Source organism: Teleopsis dalmanni, chromosome 2, assembly GCF_002237135.1.
Source record: "Teleopsis dalmanni isolate 2A chromosome 2, ASM223713v2, whole genome shotgun sequence".
Lineage (NCBI taxonomy): Eukaryota > Metazoa > Arthropoda > Insecta > Diptera > Diopsidae > Teleopsis > Teleopsis dalmanni.
This window is the reverse complement of record NC_051847.1, coordinates 26,194,469-26,210,658: the sequence shown is the minus strand read 5'-3', so window position 1 is coordinate 26,210,658 and position 16,190 is coordinate 26,194,469. Positions and strand designations below refer to the sequence as shown.

General features: G+C 28.9%; 1 protein-coding gene across 1 annotated transcript; it reads right to left on the bottom strand.

The window, feature by feature from the left end:
* Positions 1-679: 679 nt before the first annotated feature.
* Positions 680-6,543, bottom strand: LOC119681813 (importin-5-like). Its single transcript, XM_038095102.1, has 3 exons — positions 6,391-6,543; positions 6,188-6,319; positions 680-4,046 (listed from the first exon to the last, which is right to left on the bottom strand). Exon 3 carries the CDS (start codon positions 4,039-4,041, stop codon positions 739-741), a length of 3,303 nt encoding a protein of 1,100 aa, XP_037951030.1. The 5' UTR covers positions 4,042-4,046; positions 6,188-6,319; positions 6,391-6,543; the 3' UTR covers positions 680-738.
* Between the last annotated feature and the right edge of the window lie 9,647 nt (positions 6,544-16,190).

Genomic DNA, 16,190 nt, shown 5'->3' with positions numbered 1-16,190 from the left:
AAGTACATAAGGGCCAGAGCCCTGAAGCTATTCACAAAAACCGACAGGCTGCCCTACTTAGCACCAACTAATCTCAAAATAAACTCTAGCCGCACGGGGCGATACGCAGATTTTAGATCAGTTGTCAAATAATCACGAACCTTTTCAGGAATATTTACATTATTCAGTGAGAAGGGTGGGATTTTGCAGAAACCCCACAGCTATCAAGAAGTAAAAGTGTTCAGATGCACTAACTGGAAAATGACTGAAGTACATTCATTACCCCTTATTATACTTAATACTATTTCACTTGTTATTTATTATAATCTTATTAAAAACACTTTTTTTATGACTTATTATTGACCACACTATATAATTCTTTTCAGACTGATGACAGACTCCATGATCGATTGATCCATAACTTATTCTCTAGACCGAAGAAAGTTCGGTTTTCTTATTTATTATCTCATATACTTATCTTCTATTAGTTTGAATTATTTACCAAATATTATGTACTAGATTCATTCTTCAGTCGTACTATTGTTAATATATTTTTCTGATCTATTTTTAAATTAGATTAAACTGGCTAATATAAAAACGTTGGGATGTGAAAAAGTAAAGATGTTTTTTTTATGAATATATACTTTCATAAAATTTACTAAAAATATTTTTTTAAAAATATAACAAATAAATTTCTACAAGTTTCAATCAAATCTTCTGCGTTTAGTTTGAAATTTTTTGTTTTTAATTGTAGTTATCTTAAAATGCATTGTTATTGAACTTGGAATTAGCTAAACGCAAAGCGTCTTGTTGATCGAAATTCAGGGTTGCCATACATGCGGCATAGGTGTCGATGCTTTCCTCTATATGTCTTATGTAGCACAGTATGCGTGTACCATCCTGGCTACGTGGCTCGATCACATCGTACCGAAAAGCATCTGCAAAAATTTTGAACACTTTCGTAACAGTACGACACTCGCTTACGTAGACGTGTTTAGCATCCAGCAGATCACAGATGAAATTAATACAGTACTCACATTCTCTTTGTTCTTGAGTTATTGGCATGTAATCGAACCAGCACTTGAATGCCTCTTTAGTATATGGTATGGCCGAGCAGTTGAATTGCAGTATTCGAGCAATGCTAGCCATAGCATTATCGAATATGTTAAGTGCAGCTTCTTCATCGGTAAGTTTGTTACGTGAAGTTATTATGGAGAGAAGCAGTTCCATATATGTTTTGCATAGACTTGCAACCGATATGCCAGCATATTGTGCTATGACACCACAAGCAATAATAGCACCCTGTCGTACAATGGCTGGACATCCCCCTATTAGATATCCAGGTAGTTTGTCAGTAAATAAATGGATGTATGGAAGGCATTTATGTGAGCAACATTTTATGGCATCCATATATACTTCTAGAATGTAGCGGATATCGATTGGACATTGTTCATTATTGAATATTGTAACAAAATGCGGGTTTAGTTGATCAATTTTTTCAAGAACATTATTTCCATAGGTTCCAAAAAGCGCACGTAGTAAACTTAAAGAATGTGGTATAATACTCTGCAGTACTAATGGATCAGATGTGTCTGTTGTGACAATATTGTTAATGTAACTACTGCAGTTGCTTCGAAATTGTGGATCAATTGTTTTATTTATGTAAAAAGTGATTTTACTGTCTATGAAATCTAGTAAAGTTTGAAAAGCAATACCTTGATAACTGGAATTTTGCATAATATTGAAGCATAGTGACAAATTTGGCAGTAAGTTCAACTGTGTCCTTAAATCCATTTTCCTAATTATAAAGTTAATTATTTCACCCTGCATTCTAATCCAAACATCCATTGCAAGTGTGAGGTCTTCTGCACGGAAGCAACGGAGAAGTTTCGGTACCGCTAAATACGCAAACATATCTGCAGAGTAGTAATCGCAACTAAATAGTGAATGCACCATTGGTACTATTTGTTCAGCGTAAGGTGCAAAATCTGCTTTTAAAGCAGTGCCAAAAACAGTAAACATTTGACAAGCAGTTAATTTTATTGCTATGATATCATCCAGTTCAGCGTAAAAGTCTGAATCTGTCATTTTGCTTAATATTTCATCGATTGGACCAATAATGTCCCACTGATTAAAACATCTCATTATAGTTGGTATGTACTTTTTAAATTTTTTGCCAATAGTGCTACAAATGTCAGTGAATGCAGACATTAGTTTGACTACTTCTATATCGTAGTACACAAAATTTGTTTTTGTCATTACATCAATAAATGTTTCCATAATATGATCAATATCGTTTTTTAATTGCTTTTTGTTTAGAGTTGAGATTATTTTACCAGCACACTCAAAGCATGCAGCTCGTAAGCTCCACATCCTGTCACCTGTGGCCACTTTGAAAATTGATAAAATTATATCCAAAATCTGTTTATAGTTGCTGTGTACACTTTTATTACATTTCGTAGCAAATGCACCTAAAGCAGTTAACAACCCCTCTAGAATCAGAACTTTGCCTTCCAACTCTAAGCTCTTAGTTAGTCTCTTTAATGACTTTTCAATTAATTCCACATATTCTTCTGCAAAAACATTTATAGCGACGAATGGAGCCTCCTCTATTATCAATGTCATTGTTTGCATTGCCTTGTGCGACACTCTTGGTACATTTTCGTACTTTATGATATCTCGCATCATTGGGATTAAACGATTTTGAAAGAATCTTGATTCTATAATTTCGCGATGCGATCCTAATGCATTGATTAGATCACATACACAATAGCGAAGACGGGGATGATCATGCTGCAAATAGAACATTAGGCTATACGCAAACTGTTCACTGCGCGGTGGAGCATGTTGTACCTGAAAACTTCGTACAATTGTTGTTGCTACACCTATTATTGTATGAACTCCCTTCCATGACGTTCTATATTTCTTAGCCGTTATTGTTTGTAGTAGAGGTTGGAATAAAATTTTCTCCCCTAGTGCTTTAAATAGCCGGTGAAAACATGTAAGAGCAACTTTACGAGGTTCAAAAGGATCTTCGTCAAAATTTTCGTCGCATTCGTGCCATTCATCATCATCTTCAACAATTTCTGCCATATCCATTAAAATCGGTAATAGGTATAACACATATTCAATATACAGATTCTCGACTATAGGAGTAAATTTCTCAATAATTGTGATTACAATTTCTAGAGCGAGGTAATTCCATAAAGCTTCTAAATTAATCGATGTCAGCACATGAAAACTTATTGATAGAAGAGTTTCTATATGATTACTAAAAAAGTTGCTGCATTCTTTAACGGTTTTGACTAGACACTGAAACAGTTTTCGACTTCTACCAAATTTAATGGTTCCTTTCACAATCGTTATTAGTTTGGGCACGAAGTCAGAAAATTGTGCAGTCACCTTTTCTGACAGACTGTCGTGCGTACTCATTAACTGCACAAAATCGAATACTGCAAGCGTAGCAGCACGTCTCACAGTACTGGAATTTCGTTCAGATAAACAACTTTTAATGGATTTCCGTATATTATTCAAAAAAACAGGTGTATCATACGCATTAAAAATGAAGAGTACACTGGCAAATGTTCGCATGCAGGTATGTATTGTATATACAGAATTATGAGTTGACCAGTCAAGTAATAAAGCATTCAGTGCAGGCCATTTGTAGTCTTCCTCTTCTTCGCTTAAGCATTCTACTGCTTGTGTAATAATCTCTCCCCAACATTTGCTGAAAGTGCGGGATACTGCAACATTGCCAGAAGACACTAAATTTTTCAATACTTCCTCTTGAGCTGAAACTGAGAGAGCGGAGTATACTAAACTGAAACAATTAATTGTAAAGCAGGCTTCTAAGACACGAATAGACATTTCTCGATATTCTCTCCCCTGCCTTGTGTCAGCCATTATGCTAAATAGTGCGTGACATCTCCATTCAAGACGCATTTTGTGAAAACACTCTTCAACCTTGTTTCTTGAATTTGTGTCATTTGCAATTAACAAATGCAATGTGTAAATGACTTTATTCTTATATCTTCCTAACAATTTTTTCTCATTCGCAGCCATAATATCTGTGAAAAATAAATTTGTTAAAATTGACTTCATCTACGAAAAAAGAATTTTTACAAAATTATTGATTACATATCACAGTGTTTTATTTGAAACGATTATGCGTTATCGTTAGGATCTGAAACAACTAAGTGAAATAGGTTGGTAGCGCTTACTTATTTATATTGAAAGTTAAGGGAAGAGATGAGTTAGCAGAAGTGTGGTATTATTTTATCTCGAGGATTGGATAATGTCAGGCCTACTACTCACGCACATAAAATTTTCTTTAGTTCAGACAAGTCAGAGAGAATTTATTTTGACTCTGTAGAAACCCCTCAGCTAAGAAAGAATAAAAGTACCCAGTTAGTGCAACTCGGAAAAATCTCAACATAAGACGAGTAAAGTTAAGTTATACCATAAGTAAAACAAAATTGTATATAGCTGTGAAATTAAAATCTTATAGTCACAATGCCAGTGTTTAATCCAATAACAAATCAGTTTTTTGTTAAAGCGCTATCGTCCATACGAAATCTTAGTGCAAACGCAACTGCAGTTTGAGATAAACACTTATGTTTTAATTACGAACTTAATTGATTAAATATTTTATTATTTTAGTTAGTTTGTTTTTCAACATGAAGAATCAATTAGAAATCTATTAATTCAATTTTGAATTTGAATATATGTTTCAATTATATTTTTCTATTAATAGTTTTTATTAACCTAAAGTATTTTCTTTCTGACTCTAATAAACTCCAGCGAAGATGGAAACATTAAACTGTAAAGTTTACTTTTTATACTTTATACTACTTTTTATCGACCTAAAATATATCTTTATCTTTTCTTTCTGACCCTAATAAACTCCAGCAAAGATGCAGACTATGAAATTCGATATTTTCAATTCTTCAATGTAAAGTTAGCTGGAGTCCAAGTAGGTTCTTTTATAAAAACTACAGCTCGTTGTGGCTTATATCTGGTTTGTCAGTGATTCCAGTAAATTACTTGAAATTGGTATTATTTTAAATAATTTTGAATTTAATATGAATTTAATTTACATATTCATAGTATTAGATTTTTATTAAGGAATATATAAAAGGAAAATATTCAATTCACGCGAAACATATGACACTAAATCAAGGATTTTCATGCAGAGAACATATTTTCACTCCTGTGGAAATAAAATAAAAAGCATTCCAATGAGATAAAAGTTGTATATTTTAAAATTATCTTAAATGACATGCGAGAAAAATGCATTTATATTTTTCTAACACAACATTTTATGACAATGTTGAGCACACATTGGTATCTGCTCCTGTCACGCTTTATGGTGTGACTCAATAAAACAACATGACATTCTGAAATTTAAGATTGATTGCGTGAAGGATGACATGCTGACATAAAATTAATAACTCAAGCTAACTGCAATAGAGCCTGGAGGTGATGAAGGCGAATGCTGCACAATGGAATACCAAATACGCCAGAAGCAACACTTTCATTAATTTAATGGTTTCGCTTGCCTGAAGAAACAATAAAGCGCTTAATCGCGCAACTCCAACAAACAATGGAATTAAGTGAGGCAGTTTTGCATAACTCAAAGGCACTAATAGTCTTCCATAAAATTCGTTTCTCCATGCTTTGCACTTACAAAAAATAAACAAAGCCAAAGATAATAAAAGTTAAAAAAATTACTTTAAAATCTTATTGTTCTTTAATATACGGAGCAAGTTTGTTACGAAAGAAATCTGAAATATTGGGATAATATAGTATTGATATGCAATACAAAGTTACTACGGACTAAAGAAACAAATCTAATTCAAAAGAGATAACAACAAGACGTTAGATCCAAGTATATCGGGTGTAAAGTTAATTAAAGGAATGCCAAATGACTTATTCTACTCTGGTTGTGCTGTCATAGACAGTCCTAAATTCTATAAATATTATAATGGAATATTGAGTTCCCGAAATTTTTTTCCATCGTCTCTTTAAGAATGAAAATCTGTTCAATTGTTGATGTGCCTGATAAATCCATATTACTATAGGCCATTGTGCCGAAGATAACCTTCTTATATAAATGCCAAACAAATGATGCTCACAATGACGTATACAGAATTTTTTGAGCTGAGTCTACATGAACTATGAAATCGTTTTAACTTAAAATGAAAAGTACCTGTGGACTATCAAACCTCCACATCTGTCGAGTATATCGCACGGTGTTGGATTGATGTGTAAACATTGGCGTTTCCTGATACGCTTTTAAACTCAAAACTATGCCAGTCAATATATTTTTACAGCTATTTATCTAAAAATTTTGGTAAGTATCACAATTAGCAACAATAAAATTATTTGAAAAAATGTAAATGTGCCACTCACTTAAAGCTAATAATACAGCATAGATCAACCAGATAATGAAAGAGTCAAAATTTTAATTGACTCAGTTTCTAGCTCTTTACATATACTTTCGTGAATATGTATCAAACATGTAAGGGACTCCACTCGTCAAAACAAAAAATTCAAAAAAAAAACATTAATTCTACTAATAAATTATCTACTATTTTTTTAAATTTATTTATTCATTCAAACTCGTTCTTTGAAGTTAAATGCACAGCAATTATTTATATTATTTAAGACAAAATTATTTTCGATAGCAACTTGAAAAGTAGCTCAGTCTCTTTTGTCATCCTCAACTCGCAGTGTGGAACAAAGGGCCTCAGTAATTGTTTCTAAATACTAAATTACTTCAGTATGAAAGTGTCATGATAATTAAAAGTCATCCAAATCTTCCATTTGAGAGCGCACTGCGATTGACAATCCTTTGCTACTGTAATTTTTTTTCTAATTTCTTTTGCTGCAATTTTGAAGCATTCATATATATGAAGAAAAATCCATTTATACGTATTTTACTAACGTAGCACATTTTAAAGCTTCTTCATTTAATTTCTTAAAAGATTTTTTCTACTTTAAGAACATTTTTTCTTTTTGAAATGAACTACATAGCATACTTAGGCGTATGATGAACAGTTTCAATTCATAAAGTTAATGGATTTAACCTTCTATCTGTGACAGTATTAGCATATTTTGCCGAGTACTTTTATGAAACCGCTTGAGATTTGTGCTACTTTATTATAGAAAAGGCTCATGTTATAGATATGAGTAGCAAGTAAACATTAGACATTAAAAATTTACTATCAAAATGATTCAAAATTGACTCATAAAATTATTTGAATATATTAAATTCGTGTTGTACGTAAAATTTGAAAATACTTCAATCACTCACAATTGAATAAGAATATTAAAGTATGTTAAGTGCAAAACACTGTTTAAAATTATTAACAACAAATACCCACATGTATAAACAAGATTTAGTGGTGCAATATCCTCCAATATATACTCGTATTTCCTTGACCGCAGCTTAGAACCTGAAGGATATTGTTCAATAACATTGGGTTTAAATTTCTATTTATGTTATTTTGTTGGTTGCTTTTATACAATGGATAATAGTGACGTCAACTTAAATGCTACATTAAGAGCAGCGGAGCAGCTGTGTTACATTTTTAATGCAATATCAGCAACAGCAAATGTTCCACCAAGTATTTACAATAAAATCAGAGACAACTGCAGTAGAGAAGAAAATAGTAATGACAAAAGCATGGAAAAAATGAATCCAAAAAAAGTGCACTTATTTGTAATGCGTTTTTTAAATTGTTTTTAATGGGTTTGTAAAATGTTGTTCTTTTTGTTTGCATATTTCTAGGCGCAGTCACGTACATTTACATTGAGATTTTTGAAATGGGACTGGTTGTGAAAGCAAGGATATTTACTTTGAATTATGCTATTTATGCGAAAATTATGTGTAAGTAAATGGAATAAAACAAAATTATTACAGCTTATTAACATGAAATAATAATATTATAATAATGTTGTAATAATAATAATATTATTATAATAATACTATTATAATGTTATTATTATTATGTATATTATTATAATATTATTATAATTAGTATAATATTATTATTATAATATTATAATACTAATATTATAAAACAAATGTCTACATATTTTTGAGTCTTCCCATTTTTTATTAAAAATTTTAGCATAGAAAGAACTCAGTAAGGTAAGGTATTTAGTTGCTGATAAACTATCTAATGATGAACATTTTTCTAAGCAACTCTTCAACTTTGTACAATTGTTAATATAAACTATTTGCATTTACTATTTCATTATTATGTTTTTTTCGAAATAAAGTAATTTCTTGAAAATGATCAGATTTATTAAATTTTTCTATTTGTTACCACTTAACAAAGAGCTTTAGAGTTTATTTAATACAGTACTTTAGGAATGATCGATTTTAGCAACACAACTGTTCTTACATTTTCTGATAGATTTGCTAAATTGTTACTACATCATAGAGGTTTCAGTAGAATATAATCTAAAAGTTCTTCAAAACTACTTTTGTAACCAAAGTACACTACGAAGCATTGCTTTTCTCAGGTGCGTGTTTTGACTATGTAATAGTTTTTTGTAAGTAAAAATATTTAGTAGAAAACCAAGAAAACCCTAATGCAATGTTGCAAAAACTTTACGTTAGGAATCGAGTAGTAGTTCACAACAGCTGAGTTTTTAATTTCAATTTAAAGTTTTTTTTTACTGATGGATTAATATTTCATCTATTGAGTTTTATAACTGAGCTTATTTTAGCAACTCATAAACGTAATGTTAACTACAAATATTGCTCAAGTTGAAATGGTAATACTAAAAACTTATAATAGCTGTCTTAGATATTTATTACTATGGAGTTGTGAATATTTTAACAAAATACTTGTTATAAAAAAGTAGTTTCGATAAAGTACTGCAACACTAGCTGTAGTTCTAATAATTTATGGAAGAAATTTTAAATTAGAAATATTTTTCCTTCATAAAAAATGAATGTCAAAATGTTGCTGAAAATACAAATTGCATTTTTGTACAAATTTTAGTGCTTCTCGAGCAACGAAAACATAAATTAGTGGACAACTGAAGGAGTAATTGTTGTAGTACTTAGAATTTGAAGTGAAATTTCGTAATGAAATTTCCTGACAGCGAAAAATTTCTTTGAAACTTAAACTAACTGACATATAATTGCAGTCAAAATGTTTTTGCTATTGTGTAGATACCACGTTCGTGCTTGCCCTACATCTACTCTCATTCCACTTACAATGCGAAGAAGTGTAACGTTCACTTAAGTAGAAAATTATTTTAATTTAATTTGTTTAGGGACGTGTTTCACAAAAAAAGAAGGAAAATCACTGCTGAAGAAGTGGAATGTAATAATATTAATAAAAAGAAAACTTAAGTACACTCTGAGACACTGCACTTTTCATTGTTTAATTATTCGTTTAAGTTATAACAAAAGATAATTCTCTCTATGACATTAGCTTCATTAATAAAATGCATTAAATATGTAATAGCTTCAGCGTCGACAGTTTATGGAAAAATATTTAAATTTTCTGTAATTTCCTTTGTCATCAGATTTTCCTTAGTTGATTTCTTAAAGAAAAATTTAATTCTGTTACATATAAGCAGCTTATTTTGTAAAAACTATTAATGAAATGCATTAAATATATAATAGCTTCAGTACTTTTAAGTTATAGAATATTTTTCCTTAAATTCTCTGTAATTCACTTTGTCAGCAGATTTTCCTTTGTTGACTTCTTAAATAGCAATTTAATTCTATTACATAAAAGTAGCTTATTTTATAATAAAATAATAAGTTTGTGTTTTATAAAAGATATTTTTGTTGAAACTTAATTTTTATGAAATAATATTTGCATGTAGTGCAATGTAGCGCCATGTAGTGCAATTGGTTGACAAATTCATTATTCCCTGAAATCGATAAATATTTGCCTGCTATTTTGCATCTATTTTCCATTTTAAAGCTATTTTCCGAGTAAAAAGTTTCACAACACTTCAGTAAATAAATTGGAACGCCTGTTAAATTTACCAAAAATTAATGAACCAAAAAACCAATCCCAAAAAAGTAGGCGTTAATTATGTGTAAAAATCAATTTTCACTTTGTAATTTGTAGGAATGTTAATTTTAAGAAACTCTTATTTAAAGCAAGTAAATTAAAAATAAAAAAAATAGCAATGAGTTGAGTTTGTGTTAGTGAATTTTAAAGAAATTAACATGATATTGATAAAATAATAAAATATTATATATACAAACGAAATATAAAAGTTAAAGAAATTATATTTTTTGTATGTTTATTATAAAAAAATATGTAATAATGTGAAATTTTCTTCATTTCAACACAAATTAAAAAAATTGTCTAACATTATTAATAGAACAATTTATTAACTGTGAAACGAAATTGTAGAAATAGAGTTGTTTGATTTTAAAGTTGGCAACTCTATTTAGTGGTGAACATTTGGCCAAAGCACAGCAAGTTTATTTTCATTTCGCCAATTTAACACTCACCGATTTTGGTTGGCTTTAGAAACAGATGAAATATGTATTGGTCAAAAGCATGTACAGAGACTCATTTAAGAGGAGTTTTGAAAACTAATTATAAATTCATTAGGAAAAAGAAATTAATGTAAAAATCAAAACAATTCATTACATTATGCATAAAATTTACAAAATACTATAAGATTTTTTTAACCCCAAAATTTCTTTTAAATATTCCACTGTCATTGCGAATTGAATAATTTAACACGTTGTGTATGCAATTTGCTAACCAATTGATTAGTAAAGAACGTTGTAAATGCATCATGCCAACATAGTAACTCATTTATGGGTAAATATGATGGTGCTGTCCTTCTTTTCAAATAAGCCAGAAGCATTGTATCACTTGAAAGTCAATATTTGCGCTAAACGCTCTCAGCTGTATGAAAATTGGACTTTCAGATGGTATAGTGGACCCTATTCGAGTATGAAGCTGAGTACATGTGCCCAAAAATATATAGCCTTTAACGTTATTCAATTTTTATCAAATCTTTACAATAGTAAAACCTAATTTACCCGACTTGAAATTCTGGTAAATACCAACATTCGCTACCATACCAACATTATTTACTATTTCCCTCAATTGACTATCAATTTACTCGAGCTCGCACATGGCCGAAGAGTGTAAATAATTCATCATTAAACTTAGCTGCACTAAAGGAGTTTTAATTAATACTTTAAATTACATTCATTCTGCTTTAAAAAGTTTTATTTATTTCAAATAATTTTTGCATTTAAAATTCAATACAGAAATATTTAAAAATATAATATTATTTTTTTTTATGGTATATGTAGTGAACTACTTTTGAAGTACAATAAAATATATTAAAATTATCATAGCCCAACGAATATTAATATGCTTGTATATGTAATTGTTGTTTTTCCTTATACTTTGTATTTAAAGCTCATTTACAAATACACATGAGAGTAAGTTAAACGTCAGTATGTCAGATATACTACTTGGCTCTTAAATGATATCTGAATTTTTTGTAAATAAACATGAGTTGACTTGATGTACAAGTATAAAATTATACTGTTACAGGAAACGGAAATGTCTTTATGACAGTAACTAACTATAAAGTTGTCTGTTTGTGAGTCGGAAATGTTTGCAGATTTATATTTTAGATCAGTAAAAGTTCAATAACAGTATCAAAATGTTTATATTGTACAGCAGCAGTGTGGACACATAAAAATAGAGTCAATCAATAAAGGGAAATGTCAGCATTGAAATTACTATAGAAAGTAATAAATAGAAAAGCACTTTTGAACCAAAATTCACTTGATTTCCATACAAATGTCATTTATTGGTAATATAAAACAGATTTCATGAAAGTTGACTTGTGTAAAAAGGTCTGAAAGTTCTATTTGGAATAGCTATTTAAATAAGAATCGGTACATATATAGAAATAATGTATTTTTTGAGATGCATTATTTAGTGAGTGATTTTTCTGTTTAAAAAGACCACATGCTTTATATTTGTTTTTTTATGTTTGCACACTTACTATTTACTAAAGTAAACTAATAAACTTTTAAAAAAGAGTAACACACGTTAGTCTTCATGTGAATGTTGAGCTATAGGATCAATATATATATATATATATATATTGAATCCTTAAGCTCCTAGGAGGAGCATAGGGCCGTAATATTACAAGTAAAAACGTGCGATTATATTTCAATATTGCAGTGAATCAAATTTAAAATTTTTATATTGTATATTGTTTATGGAAGTAAATGCGAATTCATATAAAAAATACAATATAAATACATACTGGACTTTAGTAGATTTCTTGATTTTTAAGAAAAATGATTTAGAACAAAATAGACTGGTTACTTCTTCCGAACAGAGTGGAGCATTTATACTATGACTTTTCATTTGTACTTCTACGTATATACTCGTACAACTGTAGAAGCAGAAAAAGTTTATACCTATGTAGACTTATGATCAATAATAGATTCACGTAGGAGTTTAGAGGATTTATCTCTAATTTTTTAAATATGTGTACGAAGAAAAAGAAGTCTTATTTGAAGAGAATTTAGGTAAATGATTAGTATTAATGGTTATCGATAACGACATTAACACTATATTAAGAGAAGTGGTAAATAAGTTAATAAAATCGAAACCACAAAATATATGTTATCGAAAAGCTAGGCAGAAGAAAGTTTGGAAATTATTTTTAATTATGATTAAAACTGTAAATTAAAATTTATAAACAATAGTTTATATTTAGAATTTAGTTTCTTTTGTCAAAACAGGTGCTAAAAATTAATTAAATATATAAATAATTATCTTATATAACATAAATTATTTTCTAACTAGCAACTAATTTACTTAAATAAAAAAAATGTAATAATAGCAACTTTTAAGTTATTAACTTTAATATCTAATATGTTCTAATATTTGGGAAAATATTGGTTGAGATATCCAAGATTGTAAGTAAATATTCGAAAAACTTTTAGAGATATGCAATAAAAATGTGAGAATACAATACATTATATATAGGAATGAATTCTATATTACATATTATGTTATTATATATGAATTATGTTGAGGCTAGTTGAGTCTTGAGCACATTTACTCTTTATTAACTATGTTATCTTTTCATAATCCTTTTTTACACCTTGACTGGAGTGTTTTTCATCACTTCATCAGACTAAGCAATTATTGACACCAGATCTGCATACCTCCCCTAAGAGCCTGTAACCATTCTGAGATTCGATAACGTGGTGTTGGTAAGCCTGTCAGTTTTCGTAAATAATTTCAGGGCTCTATCCTTTATGTATTTTTTCATCGGTTTGGAGAGTTTTAACTATTTCTTTTTAAGCAAAAATATGAAATATAATTAAAAAATGTATTCTAGATTTTCAGGTATATTCTACACTGATAAAAATTTTCCTAATTTGTGCTTTCTCTTCCGAAAATTGAAAATGGTGAAATAAATGTTATGGTAAATATTTGGTTCATGTAGTATATCCTAGCCTTGCCATAGTTTTTAAATACATTAAATTTAAGTTTATTTAATTGGCTATAGGTCATACATATATATATATATTATATATATATATATATATATATATATATATATTTATATATAGATATTATAGGTGGACGAATTACTATAGATGACGTATAGCCAGTTAAAAAATACACAAAAAATCATTTAATTAATTAATAAATCATTTATTTATTTAGTTTATTAATAATATTAATGTAATTTATAAATTAATTTTATTAAATTAAAAATATAAATTTAAAAATTTCTTTATTTTGAATTTTACTCTACAGTCTTCACTTGCTAATTATAATTATTGCTTACTGATATATCTTTTGAAATTAAACAAAAAATTATAATTGCATGATATTTAAAAATGTTTGCTTTCATAGTTTTTATATTTATTATACGCTGAAATATAGTTCACAAAAAAAAATAAAAAAATGAAAGAAACCATAAATACTTTGGAAAAGCAAAAAATGTATATTGAAAGAAATCTCATTCTCTGAATACTCAAACTTAAATCTTTATTCATATACTCGGTTTAATTATGTGCATACATAAATAAATTATATATAAAGAAAAAATTGAAAAATAAAATGAAACGTCATTTTGCTTTCATTATCCTTCGACAGAATGATTTTGAAAATCTTTGCGAGAAATGTTACTTTGTCTTCCTTTAACTTGTATTGTATTTAAGAATAGATACGTCTATGGTTTATTTTCTGAAGGTTAAAAGCATTGAATTGTTAAAGTGAATTCGTCCACTTCAACTGAAAATTCATTTGGGAAAATATTTTGGCGGTTTTCAAAGCAATCAGCTTATGTGAAAACGCTAATAGCAGAAACTATAATTAATGTTCTTTTTCAGGCTATTTTTGGAACATTAATTGTTTTTACTGCAATACAAAATTTAGCTCAATAACTATTCGTAACTGTTTAAGCTAAAAATGTGTGTTTTTCAATAGATCATCCAAAAAACAAAAAAAAAAAAAACGCCTATCTACGCATCTGTCCATCGATAGACGCTCATCAACTTGCCAAAATTTTGATATCCTGTGCGTTTATGCAACTGATTTATCTTTGTAACCAGAAAAGCAGTTACAAACATAGAAAAAAACGTACTATATATGAAGGGTTTTGCAGGCGAAGAGCCCAATTATGACTCGTCAATCAAAAACGTATTAAGCCGCAAAATTTGTCAAATTTGGTAAATGGGTGGATATGCTCCGCCAGCATGGCGACTATGTAGAAGGTAAAACTTGGAAAAACTGTTTGATATATGGGAATGGGATTGAAGGCTGGAACTTTCTGTTTTAACAATTGCTTTGATTGTTTATGTTACTGTTATTGGTTACTCCGGATGTCATGTGTACCTATTGTTTGTCCTTGTCAATGTCGTTGACATACTACATTGTATTATGTTTCAACTACGCTCCTATGTGAATTACTGCATTTCCGCTTTTCCATTTCGCAAAAAGTGACTGCTATTCATTTATATTTCAATAATGATAAATTGTATATTTTATTATCTCAACCATTTTATGTTTCATATTTTTCAATAAAAGCCTTTGTATAATAAATTGTATGAAAATTTTATAATTATACATATAACATATGATTATATGTAAAATTTACAAAAGCGTTCGTATACATTAATTACAATAACGTTATGGAATTTTAATTATTTGATAAAATTTAATGAAATAATTAAATATTAATAATAATAATATTTTTATTTAATAAAGTAATATGAAATAATAATAGTTTTGACTTCAAATTTATATATGTGAATTTAGTTAAAACAAAAAGTTTATATATATATATACGCAGAGTATTTAAATAGCTTTGAGCCTCAAGCAGATGCTATATATTCCTTTGACTTATGAGCTTATAGAATGCTATGGAATGCAATTTTGAAAATATCAATTATTTTTACTATTTAAATTATTGTGTTTTTAATAATTTATTTCGTTGACCGACATTAACTGTTAATAAAAATGGTAATAAACATGTGACTGATTCTTTTGCATTTGTAATATTGCACACCATTTTAAATTAAATACCAGTAAGATATTATTTACGAAGACTAGTTCATCACATATAACAACAAAAACATGTCGACTAATTTCAAATATAAAAATACTAACCCAGTTAGTATTAGAAAGGTCGATCTAGGTAAAGATAATAATAAAAAGGTGCATCCAATGACATTTTATGATGGTTGAATAAAAAGAACTAGCTGAAGCTTTAAGAGTTCCCCTTGTATACATATGAAAAATAAAGTTTGAAGACTTAGGTTTCTTGGTAAGCTTTCCATCTATTTGGTGGCGGAATTCTTATTCTTTATCCAAAAGGCAACTTTATAAACATTTTTAAGACTTCTTTTGTATTAATCAAATTAAACGGAGTGAACTCTTTGTACAGTTTAATAACTGGTGATCCAAAGACCGAATAATTATGAAGAAGAAGAAAAAGAAGAGAAAAAGAAAAGAAAAAGAAGAGAAGAGAAGAAGAAATATAAAAAGAAGAAGAGGAAGAAAAGGAAGAGAAAACGAAGAATAAGAGAAGAAGAAAAAGAAGAAGTAGAAGAAGAAGAAGTCTGAGAAGAACCACAGAAGAAGAAGCACATAAATATTTTGCTGTCAGAGAGAACGTTTCAATTATTGATTTTTGTATGGATCAAATAGAACATA

Bases quoted from the DNA above. Each gene is read 5' to 3' on its own strand.
- LOC119681813 (XM_038095102.1), bottom strand. From the start codon at position 4,041: ATGGCTGCGAATGAGAAAAAATTGTTAGGAAGATATAAGAATAAAGTC.